Here is a 22,665-nt window from a genome sequence, read left to right as displayed (position 1 = left end):
GCGCCCTATTTATTTTGGATTTTGATTGGCTTGCATGGCTTTATTCTTTTCCCTATACTGCCGCCCATAGGTTTGGCATAGTTATTATGGCGCTCGACGGCGTATTTATGCGGGTTGATATAAATGACAAGTTTTTTGAAAACGATGTTGTGTGCACAATGTTATTATTGAAAACGGAGGGGAGGAAATATTTGTTTCTCTAAATACCCGGCTATGTGTAAATGTGGCCAAAATCAGCACTGGTGTCTTATTGCTGCCCGTGTGATACCGTGTGATTTAAATAAATATGAGACAAAACACATACAGGGGCATTTTTGCACCAATATCTTGAATTTGAGGACATAACTGCATTTGTGGAGTCGTTGCATTGCATCATATTTGTCAACAGTCAACTATATGAAATATAAGATGACATACAGGTCTAAGGGTGGGACCAGTTTTTTTTTTTTTTTTTTTGAGAATGTTTAAAATTAATCTTTGAACACTTATGTTACATAATCATACGAAACAATTGTTTTATGCTTTACAGCAAGATCAAATGAAGAGCAACTGAAGACTTCACAATATAAACTCAATTTCTCATCCAACATCAAATTATGACAGGAATATTTAATTATTTAGACTTTGTAATGCAAGTGTGATTCCCTGGTCACTCACCTGCACATTTGGTTCTGCTGATGAGGGGTGGTCCGGGTGGCCCCGTCCCACCCTCGCCTGGCCGGGTGAGCAGCACGCTGATATGGTACTCTGTATCTGGATCCAAGTGCCAGAGCTTATAGGTAACCATGTTAACTCCGAGGATCTCCGACCAAGGTGCCTGGCTGGCCCGATATTCGATTTCCCGACGTATGATGGGGCCATCGCCCAATATGGAATTTGTGTTTAGTTGAATGATCAAATACGTTGAGCCCGCTCTCAACAGTTGGGGTGGAGCAATGGGAGATGGGGGAACTGTGATAGAAAAACAAACATAGGTCTATTCAGGTAATGAAAAAATGTGTTCATATTTGAGCCTTTTTCAAGCAAAATACTCTAACCTGAATCTTTCCAATCTCTTTTACCCAGTTTTTTAAGCTTATCTTGACCAGACACTGTTGATACGAGGTCAAAGAACATTTGCGGTTTAAAATTGTTAAAAACTTAAAAGCACAAGGTTCAAGGGGTAAAGTACCAATCTGGCCATGCACATTAAACTTCCAATAGCTGGTTCTTTCAGGTCCTCAGGGGAGAACTATAAGTAAACCAACAGATGTGCAAGCTTGTAGAGTGCGGAAGAACCTCAGATACAAGGGCACGCTATTCAGCGAGAGATTTTCATATCTGGCCAACCCGAGGAACCTGGCGGGCAGCTACACAGTAGCCACAAAATCTCACACGTGATTTGCAAGGTATAAAGTTATATACTGTATATACACACACACACACACACACACACATATATATATATATATATATATATATATATATACACAGTGTTGGGGAAAGTTACTTTTAACAGTAATGCATTGCAATATTGAGTTACTCCCTAAAAAAATAACTAATTACATTACTTGGTTACTTTTTATGAAAAGTAATGCATTACTTTACTTTTGTGTTACTTTTTAAATCTGGGCAGGGCTTTATTCCTTGTTTTCAATATAAAAAGTTATATTTTTGGCAAATGTAAAAGCCTTTTCACACCAAAAGCCTCAGGCTTTGAGAAAAGTAAACTCACGTCTGTACAGTAGACCGCAGAAGAAAAAAGATCAACTCTTCAGCAATAAAAAAGGAAAACAAATGTTAGATTATCTTGAGTAATTTTTGCTTATTAGTATGGCTGAATTGGATCATCGAAGGTCGGCAGCAAAGGCATCGGTTAATAAAATGGTATTAAATGCATAAAGGATATTTGTATTATTTAACATATTTAATTATTGCAGGTTTGTGTCATGTTCTGAGTTGAATTTCACTGTTTTTATTCATTTTGAGGAATATTACTCCCGATTTCTCTCAACATGGGGAAAGGAGAGCTTTTAATCAATAAATGGGGGGAAAAGTAACCAGCGTTACTTATTTGAAAAATATATTTTCTTGTCAATTACAAAGTAATGCATTACTTTACTAGTTACTTGAAAAAAGTAATATTACGTCACTTGCGTTACTTGTAATGCATTACCCCCAACACTGTGTATACATACATATATTATATATATAAACCCTGACTAATGATTAGAACTTCAAAGGGTCTTGAGTTATCAAACAATTAGTGAAAGAAATCAATTTCGAAGAGTGGAAGCGAGGGGTCCAATGAATGAAAAGATATCAGCGCTGACTTTTCCCATGACTAATCTTCAGGTCTGCTGTGTCTGCAAACTTCCTCTCAGGGCCAGCTGCAGATGGCAAATATCCAGCTAGGGACACAAAGAGCCCCTCCTGGGAGGGATACGAGATGGCGGGGAATAATAAAGCTCATCTTGTCTGTCAGAGAAAGACTCAGAGAATAATATAAAGTCAACTTAGACTGTGCTTCCATATGCGAAGAGACATCTCTGCCATACTCCCTCTATCCACTGTTGTTTAGGGCAGATGATTAATTTCACCCTGAGAAAGCGTCTTTCGCCAGAGTAGAGTTCAGTGTTACTGCGAAAACAGATCTGAACCTTACTGACTGACTGAGAACAATTCTCATTAGCCCTCTGGCTCCTCTGCATTAGTCCTGTTGCTATGTAATCTATGGGCCCATTGAGGAACAGTGAGTTGTGAAATGAGTTGATCAAGCTAATTAAAGGACTGATTAGCCTCTCGTTAGTGGGGGCAAGCGTGGGAGGGCAGTTTTGAAAAGACAAGGAGAAGATCAGAGCAAAGGAAAGGGAAAACTAAGGTGAGCGTAATGAGTTTGCGTCAACGCTGCCGCGAAAGCATGTGGGCCTATAGCTTTACGGACTCGTCTGGAGGGGCCAATCTGCCATGCTTAACTGAGGTGCAGTAATGCATTTTAAATAGGACCTCCTGTCGAAGTAAAAGCCATCAGGAAGCAATGCCAATAACATGCTGCAGAGGGAATGCAGCTATAGTCTGAAATGGCTTTAAAGCTCTGTAACATGGAGACATAGATGCGAGCGGGTCTCATTATAAGTTATGCTTCATATTGCGATGTTCCCGAGTGAATTATGCCTACGGCTTTGGTAAAAATATAATGATGAAGTTGTAATGAGTCAGTGTGACAAGTGCCACAAGAGCAAGTGCTTTGTATTGAGCATTTTCCCGAACATTTGATTAGTCAGTCCCCTAGAAACACTGCTTGTCAAATGAGTTTTGAATTTGATGACAAGATCTGGAGAACATTAACCATTTTACCCCAGAATACAGTTACATTTAAGACATTTAGCATGCGCTCTTATCCGAATACCTGCAAGAAAACCATGCAAATTAGAAGGTTATCTGCCAGGAACTGCTACCTATACAACAAAGGTTGTTTTCTCTTAGGAGAGAAAAATTAGAATTGCAAAAGCAAAGCAAAGGAAAACAAAAACAAAGAACAACACAAAAACAAAAATGAAATAAAAATAATAATAAAAAAACAAATTAAACTAAACAATTTAATGGAAAAAAAGGGATAATGCCCATCTTCCATGTTCACAACTGGTCCAAAAAAAAAACAAAAAAAAAAAAAAAAAAAAACAAAACAAAACAAAAAATTATAATAAACAATTTAACAAAAACAAAAAACAAACAAAAACTAAAATGAAATGAAAATAAAAAATAAACTAAAGATTTTAACAATAACAAAATAAAACAAAACAGAAACAAAGAATAAAAAACTAAACAAAACCTAAACAAAAATAACACAACAAAAAAACGAATTAAATTAAACAATTTAACGAAAATTAAACAAAAACCTAAAAACAAACAAAACAAAAACAAAAATAAAGTAACATTTAAACAAAAGAAAAACAAATTTAAGTAAACAATTTAATGAAAACAAAACAAAAATGAAATAAAATTAAACAAAACAAAGCCTAAATAAAAAATGAAACAAAAATGAAACAAAACAAAAAACAAATTAAACTAAACAATTTAACCAAAACAAAAACCAAATAAAAATTAAATAAAACTAAACAAATTAACATTTTAAAGAGTTTTTGTTTAAAAAATAAACAAAAATAAAAAAACAAAAATGAAATACAAATTAAACAATACAAAAAACGAATTGAACTTTTACAAATTAACAAAAACAAAATAAAACAAAGAACAAAAAAACCTAACAAAACAAAACCAAAACAAAAATGAAATGAAATAATTAAACAATTAAAAAAACAAATTAAACTAAACAATTTAACCGAAACAAAACAAAAAAAAAATAAACAAAACAAAAATTTAATAAAACACTAAACAAATTCAAATAAAAAAAAGATTTTGTTAAAAAAAAGAAAGAAATAAACAAAAAAAAAATTAAACAATTTAAAGAAAAAAGGAATCTTCCCATCTTCCATGTTCACAACTGGTTAAAAAAAAAAATTAAAGTAAACCCACAAATAAAACAAAAAACAAATTAAACTACACAATTTAATGAAAAAAAAAAAACTAAACTAAACAAAACAAAAACGAAAAAAATAAAATAAAATAACTGTTTTAATTAAATTAAACAAAGCAAGAAAACAAATTAAACTAAAAACATTTTACAAAAAAATTTAACAAAACAAAAACAAAGAACAAAAAACAAACAGAACAAAACCAAAACAAAAATGAAATAATTAAACAAAACAAAAAACAAATTAAACTAAACAAACATTAAATAAAAATAAACAAAACAAAAAAATGAACTAAATAATTAAAAAAAATAAATAAATAAACAAAACAAACTAAAACAAAAAAAAAAAAATTAAACTAAACAATTGAATAAAAAAAGGGATAATGCTCATCTTCCATGTTAACAACTGGTTCAAAAACAAAAACAAAGCAAACCCAAAGTAAACCGCTTTCGGGTCACATCTGGATCAAGATGAACTTAAAAAGACTCCACTATTTTATTCTCTGATTTGGATGAGAAGTAAGCAAAGTGCTTAGCCTTGCTGTAGGGGCTTCAGGGTTAAATAATAAACAGTGTGAGGGAATACAAATAATTGAATAGCTAGAAGTTTCTCTTTTAGAATCTCTGAGGGTATTACCTGTGATTTTTCATATCAGGTTTTGTTATGACTGCATTTAAAGAAAACAGCCTGAAGGTTTATAACGCTGTGCTTCTGGGTCACATTGTGAAATACAGTAAAGCCGTATTTCTAAACTCTCCGTAATCCGTGCTGCTACATCTATCAATAGGATTAGCATGGTGCTGTCTCATAACCTCTCTCAGTATTGCCTTGAGGACGGATGCTGTATAACCCACGTGGCTCCAACCATCCCTATCCTTATGCCACCCCTGACTTCTCCTTATGCTTAGGGGGATATCAATCGGACCAGGGTTTAAAGGTGGACACAAAAAGCTGCCACTGCGGGCTGATGGGCAGGTGTCAAGTTATATGGTTCAACAAGTGACAGGTGGTTTGCTTTGGTCAAATATGCTGCTTAAAAGATCTCTTGAATCATCATGATTATTATAATGCTTAGTACTATCAAGAATTGGACCCTTTTAAGCCTCCCTAAATACCTACAAGTCTGCTACTACAACAGTCCACACATACTGTACATCCTTCTTATTAAACTGACAATTTCAGGACAAAAGAGTATAAGATGTGAGAACCCAAGGCTACACTGAAAAAAGAATACAGTGACATGGATTTAGCTGGAATCCCATTATCTTGCACATTATGGGCAGTAAAACAAAGGCAGAGAGGACAAAAGGAGGAAAGAAAACAAGCTCTTCACCTTTGACAATGAGTTCAGCGTAGTTGGAGACGCCGGAGCCTCTGGAGGACTGCGTGACGCAGCGATAGAGGTCCTGCTCTGGCTTCTGGACGTCCTCCAGTTGAAAGGACACTGAGAAGCGGTTGCGGCCCAAGTGCTTGACAGAACCACCTGAAGACACTTCACCATTGTGCCGCTAGAAAAGAAGAACAACATGAAAACCCTACAGCCTAGTCACCAATTACACGCTGCCAAGTACTTATGGAAACACTGAATGAGCAATGCACTTTTCTCACAGAATTTTTGGAGGGATACAGCCATTTGTCATTAAGCTCAGGACACAAATACTCAGCCAAAACAACACTAAATTGCATTTTCCCAATTACATTGCTTCTTGAGGATGACGTTATCAATTATGTGCTTTATGTTCACATATATATCAAAGTGACAGGCTGTCAAGCTGCAAAAAGCACTATTAAACCATTATAGAAACAGTCCGTATGACTGGTTATTATAATATATTAAGTCTTCTAGTTGCATGTAAGAAACAGACCTACATTTAAGTAGTTGATCTCTAACAATTAATATTTAATCAAAAGTTTGGGTGTGCTCCATAACTGATAACAATGTGCAAAATTTAAACAAGCATGTATTTAAAATTGCATGAATGAGATACGAAAACTGCAGTAAAGAAGATATTTCCTATCGTAGATTATTTACCATCATAGCTTGAGAGCAGTGCTGTTATTGTTAACTACAACAGTTTTTAAAAAATGTCTGTTAACTGAAATAAAGCTGAAATAAAATAAATAAATAAATAAATAAAAATATTATTATTATATATATTTTTTAATATTTTGTAACATTTTTTGGAGCTAGACAGCATTGTTATTGTTAATTTAAACTGTTTAAAAATGTTTGTTAACTGAAAAAAAACTAAAATAACAAATAGAACAAAATAAAATATTTCATAAAATAATTGTATTTGTAAAATAATGTTTTAATAATTTAATTGGAGCAGGACAGCAGTGTTCTTATTGTTAACTAAAACTTAAAAATGTTAACTAAAATAAAGCTAAAATTAAAAAATAAAATAAAATAAAATAATAAAATTTTATATTTTTTAAATAATTTTTGGAGCTTGACAGCTTTGTTTTGTTAACTAAAACCGTTAAAAATATTTGTTAAGCAAAGTACATTTAAAAAAAAAAAAAAAAAAAAAAAAAACAAATAAAATATTTTTTGGAGATGGACAGCAGTATTGTTATTGTTAATTAAAACTTTAAATGTTTGTTAACTAAAATAAAGATAAAATTAAAAAATAATAAAATAAAATAAAATAAAATAAAATAAAATAAAATTGTATATATTTTTAAAAATTATTTTTAAAATTATTTTTGAAGCTTAACAACAGCAGTGTTGTTATTGTTAAACTGTTAAAAGATGTTTGTCAAGTAAAATACAGCTAAAACTAAAAAATAAAAAAATAAAATAAAATAATTTTTGGAGCTTGACAGCAGTGTTGTTATTGTTAACAAAATTAGTTAAAAATGTTTGTTAACTAAAATAAAGCTAAAAAAAAAAAATAAAATAAAATAATGAAATTTTCATATATTTTAAAAAATATTTTTTAAATTTTTTGGAGCTTGACAACAATGTTGTTATATATATAATATTAAAAAAAATGTTTTTACATTTTTTAAAGCTTAACAGCAGTGTCGTTATTGTTAACTAAAACTGTTAAAAATGTTTGTTAAGCAAAGTAAAGTTAAAATTAAAAAAATAAATGTAAAATAATTACAAATAATTAAATCAAATCAAATAATAACTAAATAATAATAATAATAATAATAATAACTAAAAATATTTTAAAATAATTTTTGGAGCTTGACAGTAATGTTGTTATTGTTAACTAAAACTGTTAAAAATGTTTGTTATCTGAAACAAAGCTTAAATTATAAAATAAAAAAAATAAAAATAAAATAAAATAAAATAAAAAATTGTATATATTTTTTTCAGACTTTTTGGAGCTTGACAGCAGTGTTCTTATTGTTAACTGGAAATGTTTGCTAATTAAGAAAAAAAAATTAAAAGCTAAACTAAAATAAAATAAAATACTGATATCAATAATTTAAAATATTAATAAATGCTATAACTGTATATAAATAATACTAAAGTAACTGTTCAGTCTTCACTTTCACTCCAAGGAAAACAGCAGCATGAACATCTCATGTATTTGCTATAAATGGCAATATCTGCATTCAAAATCTGACTAAAACATTTCATATACTACTGTAAGTACGCAATGACACTATTTCATTCAGATGAATGACTGTGAATAGCTTCAGTTTATTTCAAAAGACGAGCCATAAACGTTGGACAAAGTGTGATTCATCTGAATACGAACCAAAAATAAATAAGTCTTGAAAGTCTGGCACGTCACCGAGTATCAGGAATTGCTACGTGGAGCTTTGTAAGGAAGCAGACACATCTCTCACACAAAACCACACTTGATAACAGCAACCTTTCACTGCGGCTCAGGTAATTTAAGCGAGACAGTGGTGTGAATAGCACCCATCCAAGATGTCAACGCATTCCCTTTTTCCCCTCTCTGAATACCAAGGACACAAAATGAGCACCGAGAGTGCACTCGTACTAACGGAAAGCACTTTGAGAAGGAGGTCTGCGGCTGCTACACAACTACGTGTGTTTGTTTATTATGGGGCTGCTAAAGTGTTTAGGCTTTCAATGTGGTTCAAGACCACACAAACCAGACCTGAATGCAGGGGTAATGTGTGGGCAATGGCTGCAAATTTGAGGTTCGAATAAAACAAAGCCAAACGTACAATCATCTGGCTTTGAGAGCCACTCTGTCTTTATTCAACCTAGCAATCACATTCAGTGAACTGCCAGACAGGCAAACATGCATAAACATAAGAGAGCTTTGGACGATCTGTCTCGTACGAAGCGTGCCACACATTGCTGATGCATCTGACCATGCATTTGTCCGGTATTAGGTGGCACACTTGTTAAAAACGACAGTAACGTAAGTAGGAAAAACAGTATAAATGCACTAAATGATGGAATCAAGCCACCTTATTTTTATGTATGTATGTATGTATGCATGCATTTATTTATTTATTTACTTTAATAATACACACAATTTTACTATTTATGCACTAGTTTGGGGTTAAGATTTATAAGTTTTAATATTTTTGAAAGACATCTTTAATGCTCACCAAGACTGCATTTATTAAATAAAAAAAAAACATTAAAATAAATAAATAAAAAAATAAAAAATACATTACTACAATTTAACTATTCATTCTGAATATATTTTAAAATTTAATTACGCTAATTTTGTGTTTTACAACTTTTTTTTATCAATGTTGAAAACAGTTGTGCTGTTGGATATTACTGTGGAAACTGTTGATTTTTTTGATGAATAGAAAATTAGAACAGCATTTATTAGACAAAGATGGATCAATTTAATGTTTCATTGCTGAATAAAAGTATTAATTCCTAAAGTATTAACTAAAAAAAAAAAATCCTAAACCTTTGAAACGGTGTTTATAAATAAAATAAAAATAAAATAATTAAAAAAATATTTAATTACAGTTATATATTGTAAAATATACAGATCACCATATTTCATACTGTAAATTAAATTAAATTAAATTAATGAAACTTAAGAAATATTTTTAATGACAGTTATACATTGTTAAATATATAGGTCATCACTATTCATATACATATATATATATATATATATATATATATATATACACACCTTTGCAGTGTTTATAAATGAAATAAAATAAAATAAAATAAAATAAAATAATGACAGTTATACATTGTTCACGTCACCAAAGACATAAACCTTTGAATTGCAGTGTTTATAAATAAAATATAAAATAAAATAAAATAGGTAAACCTTTTTTTTAATGACAGTTGCAAATTGACACTGTAAAATTTCATACTGAATCATGGCTGCCATATATATATATATATATATATATAACCTTTGAATGGCAGTATTTATAAATACAATTCAATAAAATTAAATAATTTAAATTTAAGAAATTTAAGGAAAAAATTGCAGTTATACCTTGTAAAATACATAGGTCACCAAATTTAATACTGAAATGAACCACAGTTGCCAAATTAAATAATATATATAATGCTCTGTAGTATATGTATATTTAAAGAGCATAATATCCATGATTAAAGACCAAAACTAGGCTGCAGCCAGTAATACATGATGACAGAAGTAAGAAAACATCAAGAAACGGAAGTGAAGCCATAGAGTCATATATCTCCTGCTGAGTTTAGGAGAGGAATCAGCACTTCAGAGGGTTTGAGGACATTGATTATTGCAGAATCTTGTGTTGCTGTGACAGCTTGTAACCACAGGCGTCTGTCCTTGACCTTGATGTGACATAATCACTCATTTGATTTAATTCCACCTTTGATGCCAGAAACTTCAACTCTCCGAAGGCAGTCGGAAATGTTCCTTCCAAACACAATGTTACAGCCTAAAAATGCTCCCAAAACAATTACATTATATAACGGACAGTGAAGCGCTTTAGCTCTATATGGCTTTGCTTTAAAGAATGACAGTTAACAACTCAATTTTCCAAAAGTTTTTGCTGAAACTTTCTAATCTCAACTGAGGAACAAGAGTAGTTTTAAGAACAAAACTATATGTTCCTAAAATTTACAAAAACTTCCCTTTCAAACATTAACATTCAGGTGGTTTGAGCCAGTTTGGTGCTAATTTTGTTAACTCGCAGCAAGTCACGACAGACGACAACTTTTAGCTGATCATCACTGACAAAACTTGATTATTCTCACTAAAAACCTCCAAAGCAATCAATCTAAACTCACCTCCAGCAGGAACTTCTCTGCTTCATTGGGACGTCCAGCTGCCACACACTGGAAAGTGGCATTTTGTCCAGCGTTGACCTCCACATCCCCCAGACGGGAAAAATGAGGGGCTTTATCTGAACAGAAAAAAGACACAAGGGGTTCAGAACAACAGAAAATATACAAAGTAAGAAAAAAAGAATAATCTGTTAGCATAAAATACCATTCAAAAGTATGAGATTAGAAAGATTTGTGGAGGATCATGTGACGTCACTGAAGTAATAGCTGGTGAAAATTCAGCTTAGCCATCACAGGAATACATTTTATATAAATTACATTTATATAAAAATATTCAAAACAGTTATTTTAAATTGTAACAATATTTCAGAATTTTAGGGGAGAGTGGGGTAAGTTGAGCCAGTGGGTAAGTTGACCCACCCCCTGTATCTTGACAACTGTACGCTTTTACTATCACGTAAGCATGTATTTTGGAATCACACATCATTTCTGCCAGACTGTGAAAAGGAGAAACACATGGGAGCAGTGGAAGGCACCCATTTACTTTAAAAACTGTTTTTGCCTTGTCAAAAGTAAAATTTTAGCATAACACATGTAATGGATGTTACATCAAAGCAAATTTATCCAGGTCTACAAATATTTATGATGTATAAAAATGATTTGGCAACATATAAAACCATGCAAATCATTTAGCTAAATATTATTCCAAAATGCCAGCTATGTGAGCCAAATGCTGTGGGGTAAGTTGAGCCAACAGTTAACTTACCCACCATAAGGCACTGAAGTTAAGTTAAATCTCTGAAATACATTACACAACTAGTTTAGTCTATCATACAGTATATTTACATATTATTTATAGTTTATTTTAATAGGAACAGTGTACAAGTGCACCAAATCCTTCTCTGAGAACTAGAAGATGCTTTTCATCACATTATAATCAAACACATCTTTCCACCTGTAGTCACTAATGGTCTGTTCAACATTGCAGAAAAGCTACCATGCCAAGAATCTTTTGATTAAAATGTTTATTAGTTTCAGTGACATATTTTCCTTCACAGTTTTTATTTAATTTTACTCAACCAACTCTCTGTTTAGTCTGTTTTTGGGAAGGTTAAAACTTCAGTTCAACATATTGTTTCAGAAATACAAACAATGCAAGATTGAAAATTAAACTTAATTTGATTTTATTTTAAGTTAGCTGTAAGAAAAGAAATCATTTGTAAAATGAAATTCGATTGTTAAGTTAGTTTTAAAAAGAGGTAAATTATCTTTAAAATTTCACATGGGTTTGAATCAGATTCAATCAGATGGTCCGCTTTCACCCAGATGGTTCATCTTACCCACTGACTTGGGTCAACTTACCCCTAACCTGGGGCAAATTGAGCCACAGGAAACCATAATTTCAGAACCCTTTGTCATAGATACATTCTGATCATTTAAAATGATAGGAAACAACCGGAAAATACTTTCATTGTACTTCTGCCTCATTTTCCCTTATACTGAAGACCACAAAAAAAAAAAAAAAGTTGTAAAAATGGCTCATCTTTTTTTTTTTATTATTTATTTATTTTTTATCATTATTATTATTATTATTTATTTATTTATTTTATTTTTTTTGTAAAAATGTATTCCTTTTCTTAGCAATATTTTAATTTTTGCTGTAATACGTCTATATTATACTGTATGTATTACACTGTTTGTACATATGTATTATGACTGTATATTATTCTAAATATTGTTTGAGTTTTAGAGCAAATATTTATGATCTTCTGATTTAGAGTTTTATTTATTTATTATTATTATTATTATTAATTTATTTTTTTTGTAATTAATCCAGAGAGAAAGAAATATTTTGTTTAATCTCATTTGATTTACTTTTCTGCTATGTTAAAACAAATGCTATATTGTTTTCTATTCAATAACTCTCTGTTTGAAAATTTCAATAAAAAGAGTTAAGACTAAAAATGGCTCATCTTACCCCACTCTATTTTTTTTTTTTTTTTTTTTTTTTTCTGTTATTGGTGTTAATAATGTACTTCTTAGTGATACTAACCCCACTTTTACACTGTACAACCTGCTTAAAGTCAAAACAAACCTTACTTTTCTTTCTTAATACATACTTCTGAACAGAAACAGAAAATACTTTTTTTTTCAAGTCTGCGCCTGAACCAACTCCATTCTGGAACGTAATGCCCACCTTTTTTTATCCAATCAAGTCCCGGCCTACATTTCTCTGTGTGAATGCTCTATTTTCACTCAAACATGTTATATTTCTGAAGTAAAATGCATTGCGAATGTCGTTTCACGCAGACTTCAAACAGAGGGAGGCGATCTCTTAGTGGCCAGAAATGTTGATTTGTTCCAGTTTGATTGGCTAGTTTATTGCTGTGAAATTTTCCACATATGGTATGTTCCTTGCCAGCATATGAGACTCTTGAATCCCACAAAATAAGGTCTAGATAATCTTCCTCCAGCACACGTGGGTCTCGGTACTTGAGTTTCCTTTAAACATAATCGATTAAGGTCTCAGTTCACCTAAACTGCAATATGACCTTATGAATTTAAAAGTCATATCTATGCTTTTGAAGATTTTTTTGAAACTGAATATATAGAATAGGGATCAGGCAGGATAAAAGGAAAAAAAGAAACAGATAAATAGCACAGATAAAGAAATACATTATCGATCCGCACGAGAAAATACAAGTGCAGGATTGCTGGAAGATCCCATGCGATGTGCACAAAAACATCCCTATGAAGAGGCACAGCACTGGAGAGTATTGCAAAATACTTTGTATGAAGTAACCTGACGGAGCGCAGAGTATACATCACCCATTCAAGTGCCGAAAGTCTATTAAAATAGGAAGGTTGAGCAAAAGTAAAAAAAGTAAAAAAAAGGTAAACACAGATAAAAACCGTGGTTCTATTCTATCTGGCTCGCACTGGGTCTAGTTGCAGATGTATAAAAGAACCTTTTAGATTTCTTTCCTTTTTTATACCAGTTCCTTGAATGGGTGTCAGATGTAAAAAGGCCCTCCGGCAACATGAATAGCTTCATGTGGTAGTTAACAGTGTTTAGTCTCAGATAGCAAAGTGCTCCTATGGGAACTGCAGCCAGCCCTGCACATCTGACAGTTTGACTGTTACTTAAACAGTGTACGCTTTATGTATAATTTAATATTTTGAACTACTGAACTGTTTCTTTCTTCGTGGTGATAAGGGATGATACTCACGTTCAATGCTTTGACAAGAGAACAGCATGCTTGCATTATTAAAGATTAAAATTCAAACTGCAAAGGAAGTTGGATATAATTTGGATATGCACATACTGTAGTTGTAATCCATCCTTCATCTGTTAATTTACTCACACTCGGGCCATACAGGATGTAGATGAGTTTGTTTTTTCATCTGAACAGATTTGGAGAAACTTAGCATTGCACTAGCTCACCAGTGGACCCTTAGCAGTGAATGGGTGCCGTCAGAGAGTCCAAACAGCTGATAAAAACATAATAATCCACAAGCAATCCACACAACTCCAGTCTATCAATTAACGTCTTGTGAAAAGCTGCATGTTTGTAATAAACAAATCCATCATTAAGGCGCTTTAACTATAAATCTGTACAAAATACCAGATCATAATTCATAACAACACCTCCAGTGAAAATGTCCATTTCCTGTTGTCCTCTCACATCTAAATTCACCAACATATTTGTTTAGAACTGTTTTCACTTAAAAAAGATGCTTTATCTGTGCATATTTCTCTCTTAAAGGGACAGTTCACCCAAAAATGAAAATTCTGTCATTAATTACTCACCCTCATGACCTTCGTTCACCTTCAGAACACAAATTAAGGTATTTTTTTATGATATCCAAGACCTTTCTGACCCTGCATAGACAGCAATGCAACTGACACATTCAAGGCCCAGAAAAACAGTAAGGACATTGTTAAAATAGTTGATGTGACATCAGTGGTTCATCTGTAATTTTATGAAGATATGAGAATATTTTTTGCGTGCAAAGAAAACAACATTGTCACATTTCATCAAAAATATCTTAATGTGTGTTACGAAGATGATTGAAGATCTCATGTGCTCAGAACAACATTGGGGTGAGTAATTAATGACAGCATTTTCATTTTTGCATGAACTGTCCCTTTAATTCAGTTTTTAATCAGCTGATTGAACTCAAATTCTGACAGCACCCATTTGCTGCAAAGGATACCTTGGTGAGCAAGTGATGCAAAATTTCTGTTCTGAGGAAGAAACAAACTCATCTATAGAATGGCCTGAGGGAGAATATATTTTTAGGAAATTTTCATTTTTGAGTGAACTATTCCTTTAATGGTAGACTTTGTGGAACTTTGCTTTTGCAAAATTGCTTCATTCTGTAAAAATGTGATTTCGTTTAAATTTTGTCTAATTTCCATATGACGCAGGATAAAAGCAGCATAATAATCTTTCTCCCACACTGCAGGTTTCATAACAAGGCTGTGCTGGTTATATTTACAGGCCTGTGTTGGAATTCTAAATCATTTTGCCTTCTGTAACCACAGGGCTTTCCTCCACTCTGGCAACAGCTTCCTGCTTGAGCAGGATGTATATAAAATCACTGTAAACCGCCTACCCACACTGCACACATCTGAAATCTGTCAATCAAAGCAGATAAACAGGTTATGAGGTCTGATATAACAGAGAATGCTGTTTTGTACAACCACCCTGAGCTTGTATTATTTATCTTCTTTGTAAAACCACACGGAGGCCCAGGCTACATTGTTTGTAGTCCACAGGTGGCCACATGTTCAGTGGAAATGCCACTGTGTGATGTTCAATTTATGTTTTTATGAGTCAACATGAATCACAAAGCAAAAAACTATGAAAAGGGACTGAAAATCAGTTACATGTTGCAGCAAAAGGTTTAAATATGTGACCCTAGACCACAAACCCAGTCATAATGGTCAATTTTTTAAATTGAGATTTATACATCATCTGAAAGCTGAATAAATAAGCATTCTATTGATGAATGGTTTGTTAGGACAATATTTGGCCAAAATCTGGAATCTGAGAGTGCAAAAAAAAATCAGAATATTAAGAAAATGACCAAATGAAGTTCTTAGCAATGCATATTACTAATCAAAAATTAAGTTCTGATATATTTTAGGTATGAAATCTACTAAATATCTTTACAGATCATGATCTTTACTTAATATCCTAATGATTTTTGGGATTAAAATAACCCATGAAATATATTTTTGGCTATTGCTACAAACACAGTGGCACAGAATCTATGAAACAAACACACAGACACACAAACACACAGAATCTATGAAAATGTGAATAATTTTAACAAAATAAGAGAGGTCATACAAAATGCATGTTATTTTTTATTTAGTACTGTCCTGTGTAAGATATTTTACATAAAAGATGTTTACATATAGTCCACAAGACAAAAATTTATTATAAAACCTCAAATCATTAAAATAACCCCCTTTGAAAGTTTGGGAACCCTTGGTTCTTCATACTGCGTGTGGTGACCTGGATGATCTAAGACTGTTTTTTTGTTTGATGGTTGTTCATGAGTCCTTTGTTTGTTCTGAACAGTTAAACTGAGCACTGTTCTTCAGAAAAATTCTCCAGGTAATGCAGACTTTTCAGTTTTCCAAGATCGTTTGCATATTTGAACCCTTTCCAGCAGTGACTGTATGATTTTGAGATCCATCTTTTCACACTGAGGGCAACTGAGGGACTCAATTGCAACTATTAAAAAAAGGTTCAAACATTCACTGATGCTCCAGAAGGAAACACAATACATTAAGGGCTGGGGGGTGAAAACTTTTGAACAGGATGAAGATGTCCAAATTTTTCTTATTTTGTTGAAATATCATTTTTTTCAATTTAGTACTGCCCTTTCGGAAGCACCAGAAGATACTTGCATGTTTCCCGGGAAGACAAATTAAGTACAATTTACCTTGATCTTCAATTTCAAAAAGTTTTCACCCCCTGGCTCTTAGCACACACAGCATTAAGAACCAAGGGTTTCCAAACTTTTGCAGAGGGTTATTTAAAAATGTTATTTTTTTTGTTTTGTGGACTATATGTAAACATTTTTTAATGTAACAGATCTTACTCAGGACAGTCCTAAATAAAAAAGAAAATGCATTTTGTATGATCTCTCTTATTTTGTTAATTTGTTTGATTCTGCAAGCGGTTCCCAAACTTTTGCCACTGTATACCCGTGCTACTTAAGACTGGTTTTGTGGTCCAGGGTCACATACATATTGCAGTTGCCACAACACTAAAGTTATGAAATCCACACCTCTCTTGAATCACATCGAAATCTCTTTTTCTCACTCTTTTTACTCCTTTTGCTTTCCTTTCCTTTTTGACTTGTCTTGCCAAATGGTGATTTCCGCAGTCTGGCGCAATGCCACTCTCGACAATGTGTGTCCAGGTCCTGATGAGAGTTTTAATTATTTAATGTGCACAGTGGGGCTTAGATGATGCCATCTGCCGCCTGCAGGAAGTGGGGAGGGGGCCGAAGGAAGAGGGTGTTAGGAGACTCAGCAGAGATGAGCTTTCATGACCACAGCATCTGTTGATTTGCTTGTTTGGAATTGCACTTTATTACCATCTAATAGCACTTTGTCAGTTTTCTCTGTTTAAATATGTATAAATATCACTACAGTTTTATGAAGCCTTAAAAGCGTTAAGATGTCCCTCAGAGGTTGTGAAAAGGATTGTTAACTTTGAGCGAAGACCGCATCTCTGCGGTGTGTCACCTATCCCTATCGGCCGGTCACTAAAACGCATTTCAGCACATCGGTAACAATTACAGCTGATAATTGTGCTGTCGGAGCCTTTTGAATTAGCCTTAAAAAAGGCTCGCAGCTGTCAAATAAATTTACAGACGTGTTGTTATCGTATGAGGCAGCTTGTTTTAATAAAAGCCACTTAGATAAGCGAGAATTCACTAAGAATGAATTGCACCCGCTGCGTCATTTATTTACACACGCAGTCTGCATTGTTTTAGCACCCCATTCAAACCAAAAATGAAAAAAATTTACAAAAAAAAATAATGACAGCCAGTTCTACCATTTCTGTAAGTCATACATAAAAATAAATAAATAAATAAATACACAGAAACAAACGACACACCAGCCTTTACTAACCACTACACCATTAACCTCTAGTCTACAGTCAGCATATAAAATCAAATGTCTAGCTCTGCTGGATTAGGGATGTTTAAAGGATTTCTGCTCTTTCCCTCGGCAATATAAGACATCAGAGCTCGGTACACACGGAGTCTTCACTGGACTGGAGGGCTGAACACATCACACACTGCCTCACAACAACTCCTCCCTACTCAGATCTGTTTGTTTTCTACCATGTCCGGCAGCTAGCAGACTATCACAGCATGCCGGCAGCCAGCAGGATTCACGTACCGCTAATTAATGCAGTACATATGCAGCATACTGATGCACGCATTGCATAGGAAATGTTGAATGTAGCACCAGTATAAAAATAACTCAGTAACTCAAGGTCTCATTTACATAACTAAATAGTTATTGGCTATTGGTTAACACTATCCAAACCACAAACTTCCTTGGACTTTGCACTGGTGAATCATTCTTGTTACAAAATCATGGTACAGATGTTGTATAAGCTTACAGAGCAGAATTGAAATTGGAATGAAGTGTGATGGGGTTACATAAAAAAAAAAACTGAGATTTCCTGAGAAGATGGAAACTAAATCTTTTCATCATCAAAGTAACAATGTAGCTGTACCCCGCTGAGCTAAAAGCCAAAAGCCTGAACACTGAAACAAGGATGAAAGGTGAATTTGGGTACAAACGTGTCTTTGATATCCAAATGATGTGTGCTTACAGAGGATCTGTGCAGAACTGGACCTGTATAAGAAGATGAACTTGAGAAAGTTGTACTGTATATGAGAGCAATGTAAATCTCTATGTGTCACAAATGAAAGGAGTTTCATGTTAGAAAAACTTTGATAACACTTTACAATAAGGTTCATTAGTTAACATTAATTAATTACGTTAGTTAACATTAACTAAGAATGAACAATACTCCTAAAGCATTTATTAATCTTAGTTCATGGTCATTTCAATATTTATTAATGCATATTAAAATCAAAAGTTGTGCTTGTTAACATTAGTTAATGCACTGTGAATTAACATGAACTAACAATGAATGGCTATTTTTCATTAACTAAAATGAACAAAGATGAATAAATACTGAAATAAATGTACTGTTCATCGTTCACTCATGTTAGTTATTAGATTAACTGACATTAACTAATGGAACCTTATTGTGCAGTGTTACCAAAACTTCTATAAATTAGTGGTTGAACTGGATTTAGATCTGGATTTTATCAATGGTCGATGCTGATTTTTAGAGTGCATGCAGGCCATATATTTAATTAAAAAATTAATATAATTTATTATATATCTGTGCTGTCAATTTACTAAAAAAACAAATTATTCACATATTTTTTTGTAATTATGATTAATCGCACCAAAAATTTTAGTTTGTAATCAAACACATTTTTTACAATAAATCTTCAAATTATTGTAGAAACAGCTTTAAGGCGGTATTTTACATACTTATTTAATAGCATCTTTTTACTTTTGATAATTATGCATAAAGCCAAGTATCACAGATAGCAGTACCAATATGCATGTATTTTTATTCTGTGGATAAAATGAATAAAGATAGATAATAATAAAGATATAATAAAGATATAAACTCGCAATTCTGAGATGTAAACTCACAATTCAGATTTTTTTCTCAGAATCACAAGTTTATATCTCGCAATTATGACTTTTTTTCTCAGAATTGTGCGTTATTAAATTGTGAGATATAAACTTGCAATTCTGAGAACATATCAGTCATTTGTCCCCTCGGAACTGGACTTTATATCTTGCAATTGCAAGTTTATATTCCACAATTCTGAGAAAAAAGTCAGAATTGTGAGAAAAAAAGTCAGAATTGTGAGATACAAACTCGCATTTGTGAGAAAAATTCAGAATTGTGCATTTTTATCTCACAATTCTGACTTTATTTCTTGCAATTGTAAGTTTACATCACTGAAGTTCTTAGGAAAAAAATTTGCAATAAGTGATGGAGATGGGCTTCCATAATACAGCCATTTTGCATTAAAGTAAAATTTGTGCAAAAATTTGAAGCCTAAACTGTTACAGAACACTGCGTGAATAAATGATCAGGCCATTTTTATTCTGGAAGTGAATTAATCCTTCAATGCTTAACATATACCTTTGTCTTTTTTTTACTCCAGCATTTTGGCTCAAAATAGCATGGGCAGACAACAACGTTACCTCCATGAAAGGCTAATGTGATCCCAGCGTTTGTAAAAGTCCTTCACATTTTCATGCTGTTTAAACATACTCCCACACTGTAATGACAGGTGTGTGCTACTCACAACAGGGGTAGTTCAATAGGAGGATGTCATCGACTGCAATGTAGCCTTTGCGGTCCACAGTCGCCTCTAGCAGTATCTGGAAACACAAAGAGAGCAAAACATGAGCTGCAAAAATGTATTTGGGCTTTAAAATCAGAGCAGTTTTATTATTTGCACGAAGCAGTGAAATTACAATAATTGTACAGAGCACAATATCATCTTAATTAACATTCTGGTCTTACTAATGGGGAAAATACACTTAATTCAAGACATGATTCCTTAAGTCAAGTCTTGTTCAATTAGCCCAATAAAATCAAACCTTACTATCTTAAACCATTTTGCTGTCTTGTTTAAAGGCTGTTAATATGTTAAATAAGAAAATAATGCTGCAGTGTATTTAAAATGTACAGTGTAAATACATATTTTCAGTTTAGTGATGTATATTCATGGTATTTATTAAACGGTTACTCCACCCCAAAATGAAAATTTTGTCATTAATCACTTACCTCCATGTCGTTCCAAACCCGTAAAGGCTCGTTCGTCTTTGGAACACTATTTAAGATATTTTGGATGAAATCCGGAAGGATTTTGACTGTCCCATTGACTGCCAGGTAAATACCACTGTCAAGACCCAAAAAAGTGAGAAAGGCATCGGCAAAATAGTCCATCTGCCATCAGTGGTTCAATCTGAATTTTATGAAGCGACGAGAATACTTTTTGTATGCAAAGAAAATAAAAATAACGACTTTATTCAACAATTCGTCTCATCATCATCCCCTGTACGCAAACAACGTACGCTGCTCTCTGTCAGCTGCATCACACGGATACGTTTTCTCCGTTTATTTACGCTTTGATTCGAACGAAAACTGCGTGTCCGTGTAACAGCTGACAGAGAACAGCGTACGCTGTTTGCGTACAGGGGATATCCAAAATGGTGCTACGGTTACGAATTGTCGAATAAAGTCATTATTTTTGTTTTCTCTGCATACAGAAAGTATTCTCGTAGCTTCGTAAAATTATGGTTGAACCACTGATGGACTATTTTGACAACATCTTTAATACTTTTCTGGGTCTTGACAGTGGTATTTACCTGGCAGTCAATGGGACAGTTTCAAACCTCCCGGTTTTCATCCAAAATATCTTAAACTGTGTTCCGAAGACGAACGAAGCTTTTACGGATTTGGAACGACATTTTGGGGTGGAGTAACCCTTTAAACACCATCATAACTGTTTCAATCAAACTTACGAAAAAGTGTTTTAATGGGCTTTTCATTGTGGTTCCAAGCTTCCATTAATGAAATAATGAGTAAAAACAAGGCAAATAGAGACAATACTATCAACTGTGTTGAAAGCAAGCAAAAACATCATTCATCGTTTTGGCATTTTGCATGTTTCTCTCAAGTTTTCTTTTCGCACAAAGTTTTGACAGGCATTAAGAGAACAGAAAACGAGAAAAAGGACGTCAAAGCAAGTAAAGAGAATGGGAAAGGGAGAGAAAATAGACGCCAACTTCACTAAGGGCCCCTGAGGCCTACAGGAAATAATGGCTTCATCAGGAGGCCTGCGTGTACTTTGACACATGGCTCTCATTCGGCATGCTGCACACATAGTCGCACGCATACACACCGGTTTATAATGCGAGCGTGAGGGCCGCGAGTCCTCGGGGACCTGGAGAGTGGCTCCACACTCGCCAAAGGCTATGAGCAAAGGACGGTCGCTACAGTGTAATGAAATCAAATCAAATCAATATTGTGCGAACGACAGTGATGAGATGTTATTACACATCCAGAGCGTAGAGGCCATGTTTGCTCTTCCAACAGTGGTCTGCTTGACTGCCCACGCTTGAAGTTATTGCTTCAAAAAAGGAAACTATTTTTGTTTACTGTCTAGTAACCAAGCAAATCACAGTTATGACCAAATGTTGTGTTTTCAATCATAAAAGGGTGTTTCTTCAACTTCAGGAACTCTCTTAAAAGTTTTCAACTGCTCACATTATTTATTTAATTTCTAACAGTGCATATAAATGAATCACTCTTGTCGTTTTTCTCCTGATTATCTTTGCAAATAATGAATTGTGGTTAATAAAAATGTGTGATGGAAATGAAGGTGGTACAAATGACTGCTAACTAACTGCTTTGTCTTGCGAAGGCTAATGCATGTATTCTAAAAATTAAATTAAACTTTCACACTTTTTGCTCAATGTGACAAAAACACCAGTTAATTGGAAACTATGCATAAAATTAATAATCTTCTAATCTGTGATATTTAGCTTGAAATCTGTTTTTTTCACACATCACTTGTCTGATATTTCTTTTTAAGTTCCTCACTGACAGCATTGTCTCCTTGGTAAACAAGTACACTAACTTACTGTTTATTCTCACAATAAATATTTAATAAAAAATATAGGATGCATTTTTCATATTTCAAGATTGCAAGTCTTGCTTTGGGTAAAACAATAAAATGAATACATAAAAGTGGCAAAAGTAAATGACAAAGACATGAAAAAGGCTTCAAAGACTGTTTAAATAT

General features: G+C 33.2%; 1 protein-coding gene across 14 annotated transcripts in view; it reads right to left on the bottom strand.

Moving 5' to 3' along the window:
• ptprub (protein tyrosine phosphatase receptor type Ub) overlaps positions 1–22,665 on the bottom strand; it is a 288,224-nt gene that overhangs the window by 97,410 nt on the left and 168,149 nt on the right. For all 14 annotated transcript variants that reach the window (XM_051132192.1, XM_051132194.1, XM_051132191.1 and 11 more), the window contains exons 4-7: positions 20,158–20,233; positions 10,711–10,826; positions 5,845–6,019; positions 658–951 (exon numbers count right to left, since the gene is read on the bottom strand). In XM_051132192.1, the coding sequence (XP_050988149.1) occupies positions 658–951; positions 5,845–6,019; positions 10,711–10,826; positions 20,158–20,233 (661 nt within the window). The remainder of the gene's footprint in view (positions 1–657; positions 952–5,844; positions 6,020–10,710; positions 10,827–20,157; positions 20,234–22,665) is intronic.

The sequence above is a fragment of the Labeo rohita genome, chromosome 16 (genome assembly GCF_022985175.1).
Source record: "Labeo rohita strain BAU-BD-2019 chromosome 16, IGBB_LRoh.1.0, whole genome shotgun sequence".
In the NCBI taxonomy this organism is placed as follows: Eukaryota; Metazoa; Chordata; class Actinopteri; order Cypriniformes; family Cyprinidae; genus Labeo; species Labeo rohita.
The sequence above is the reverse complement of the archived record's forward strand: the minus strand, read 5'-3'. Positions and strand labels throughout refer to the sequence as shown.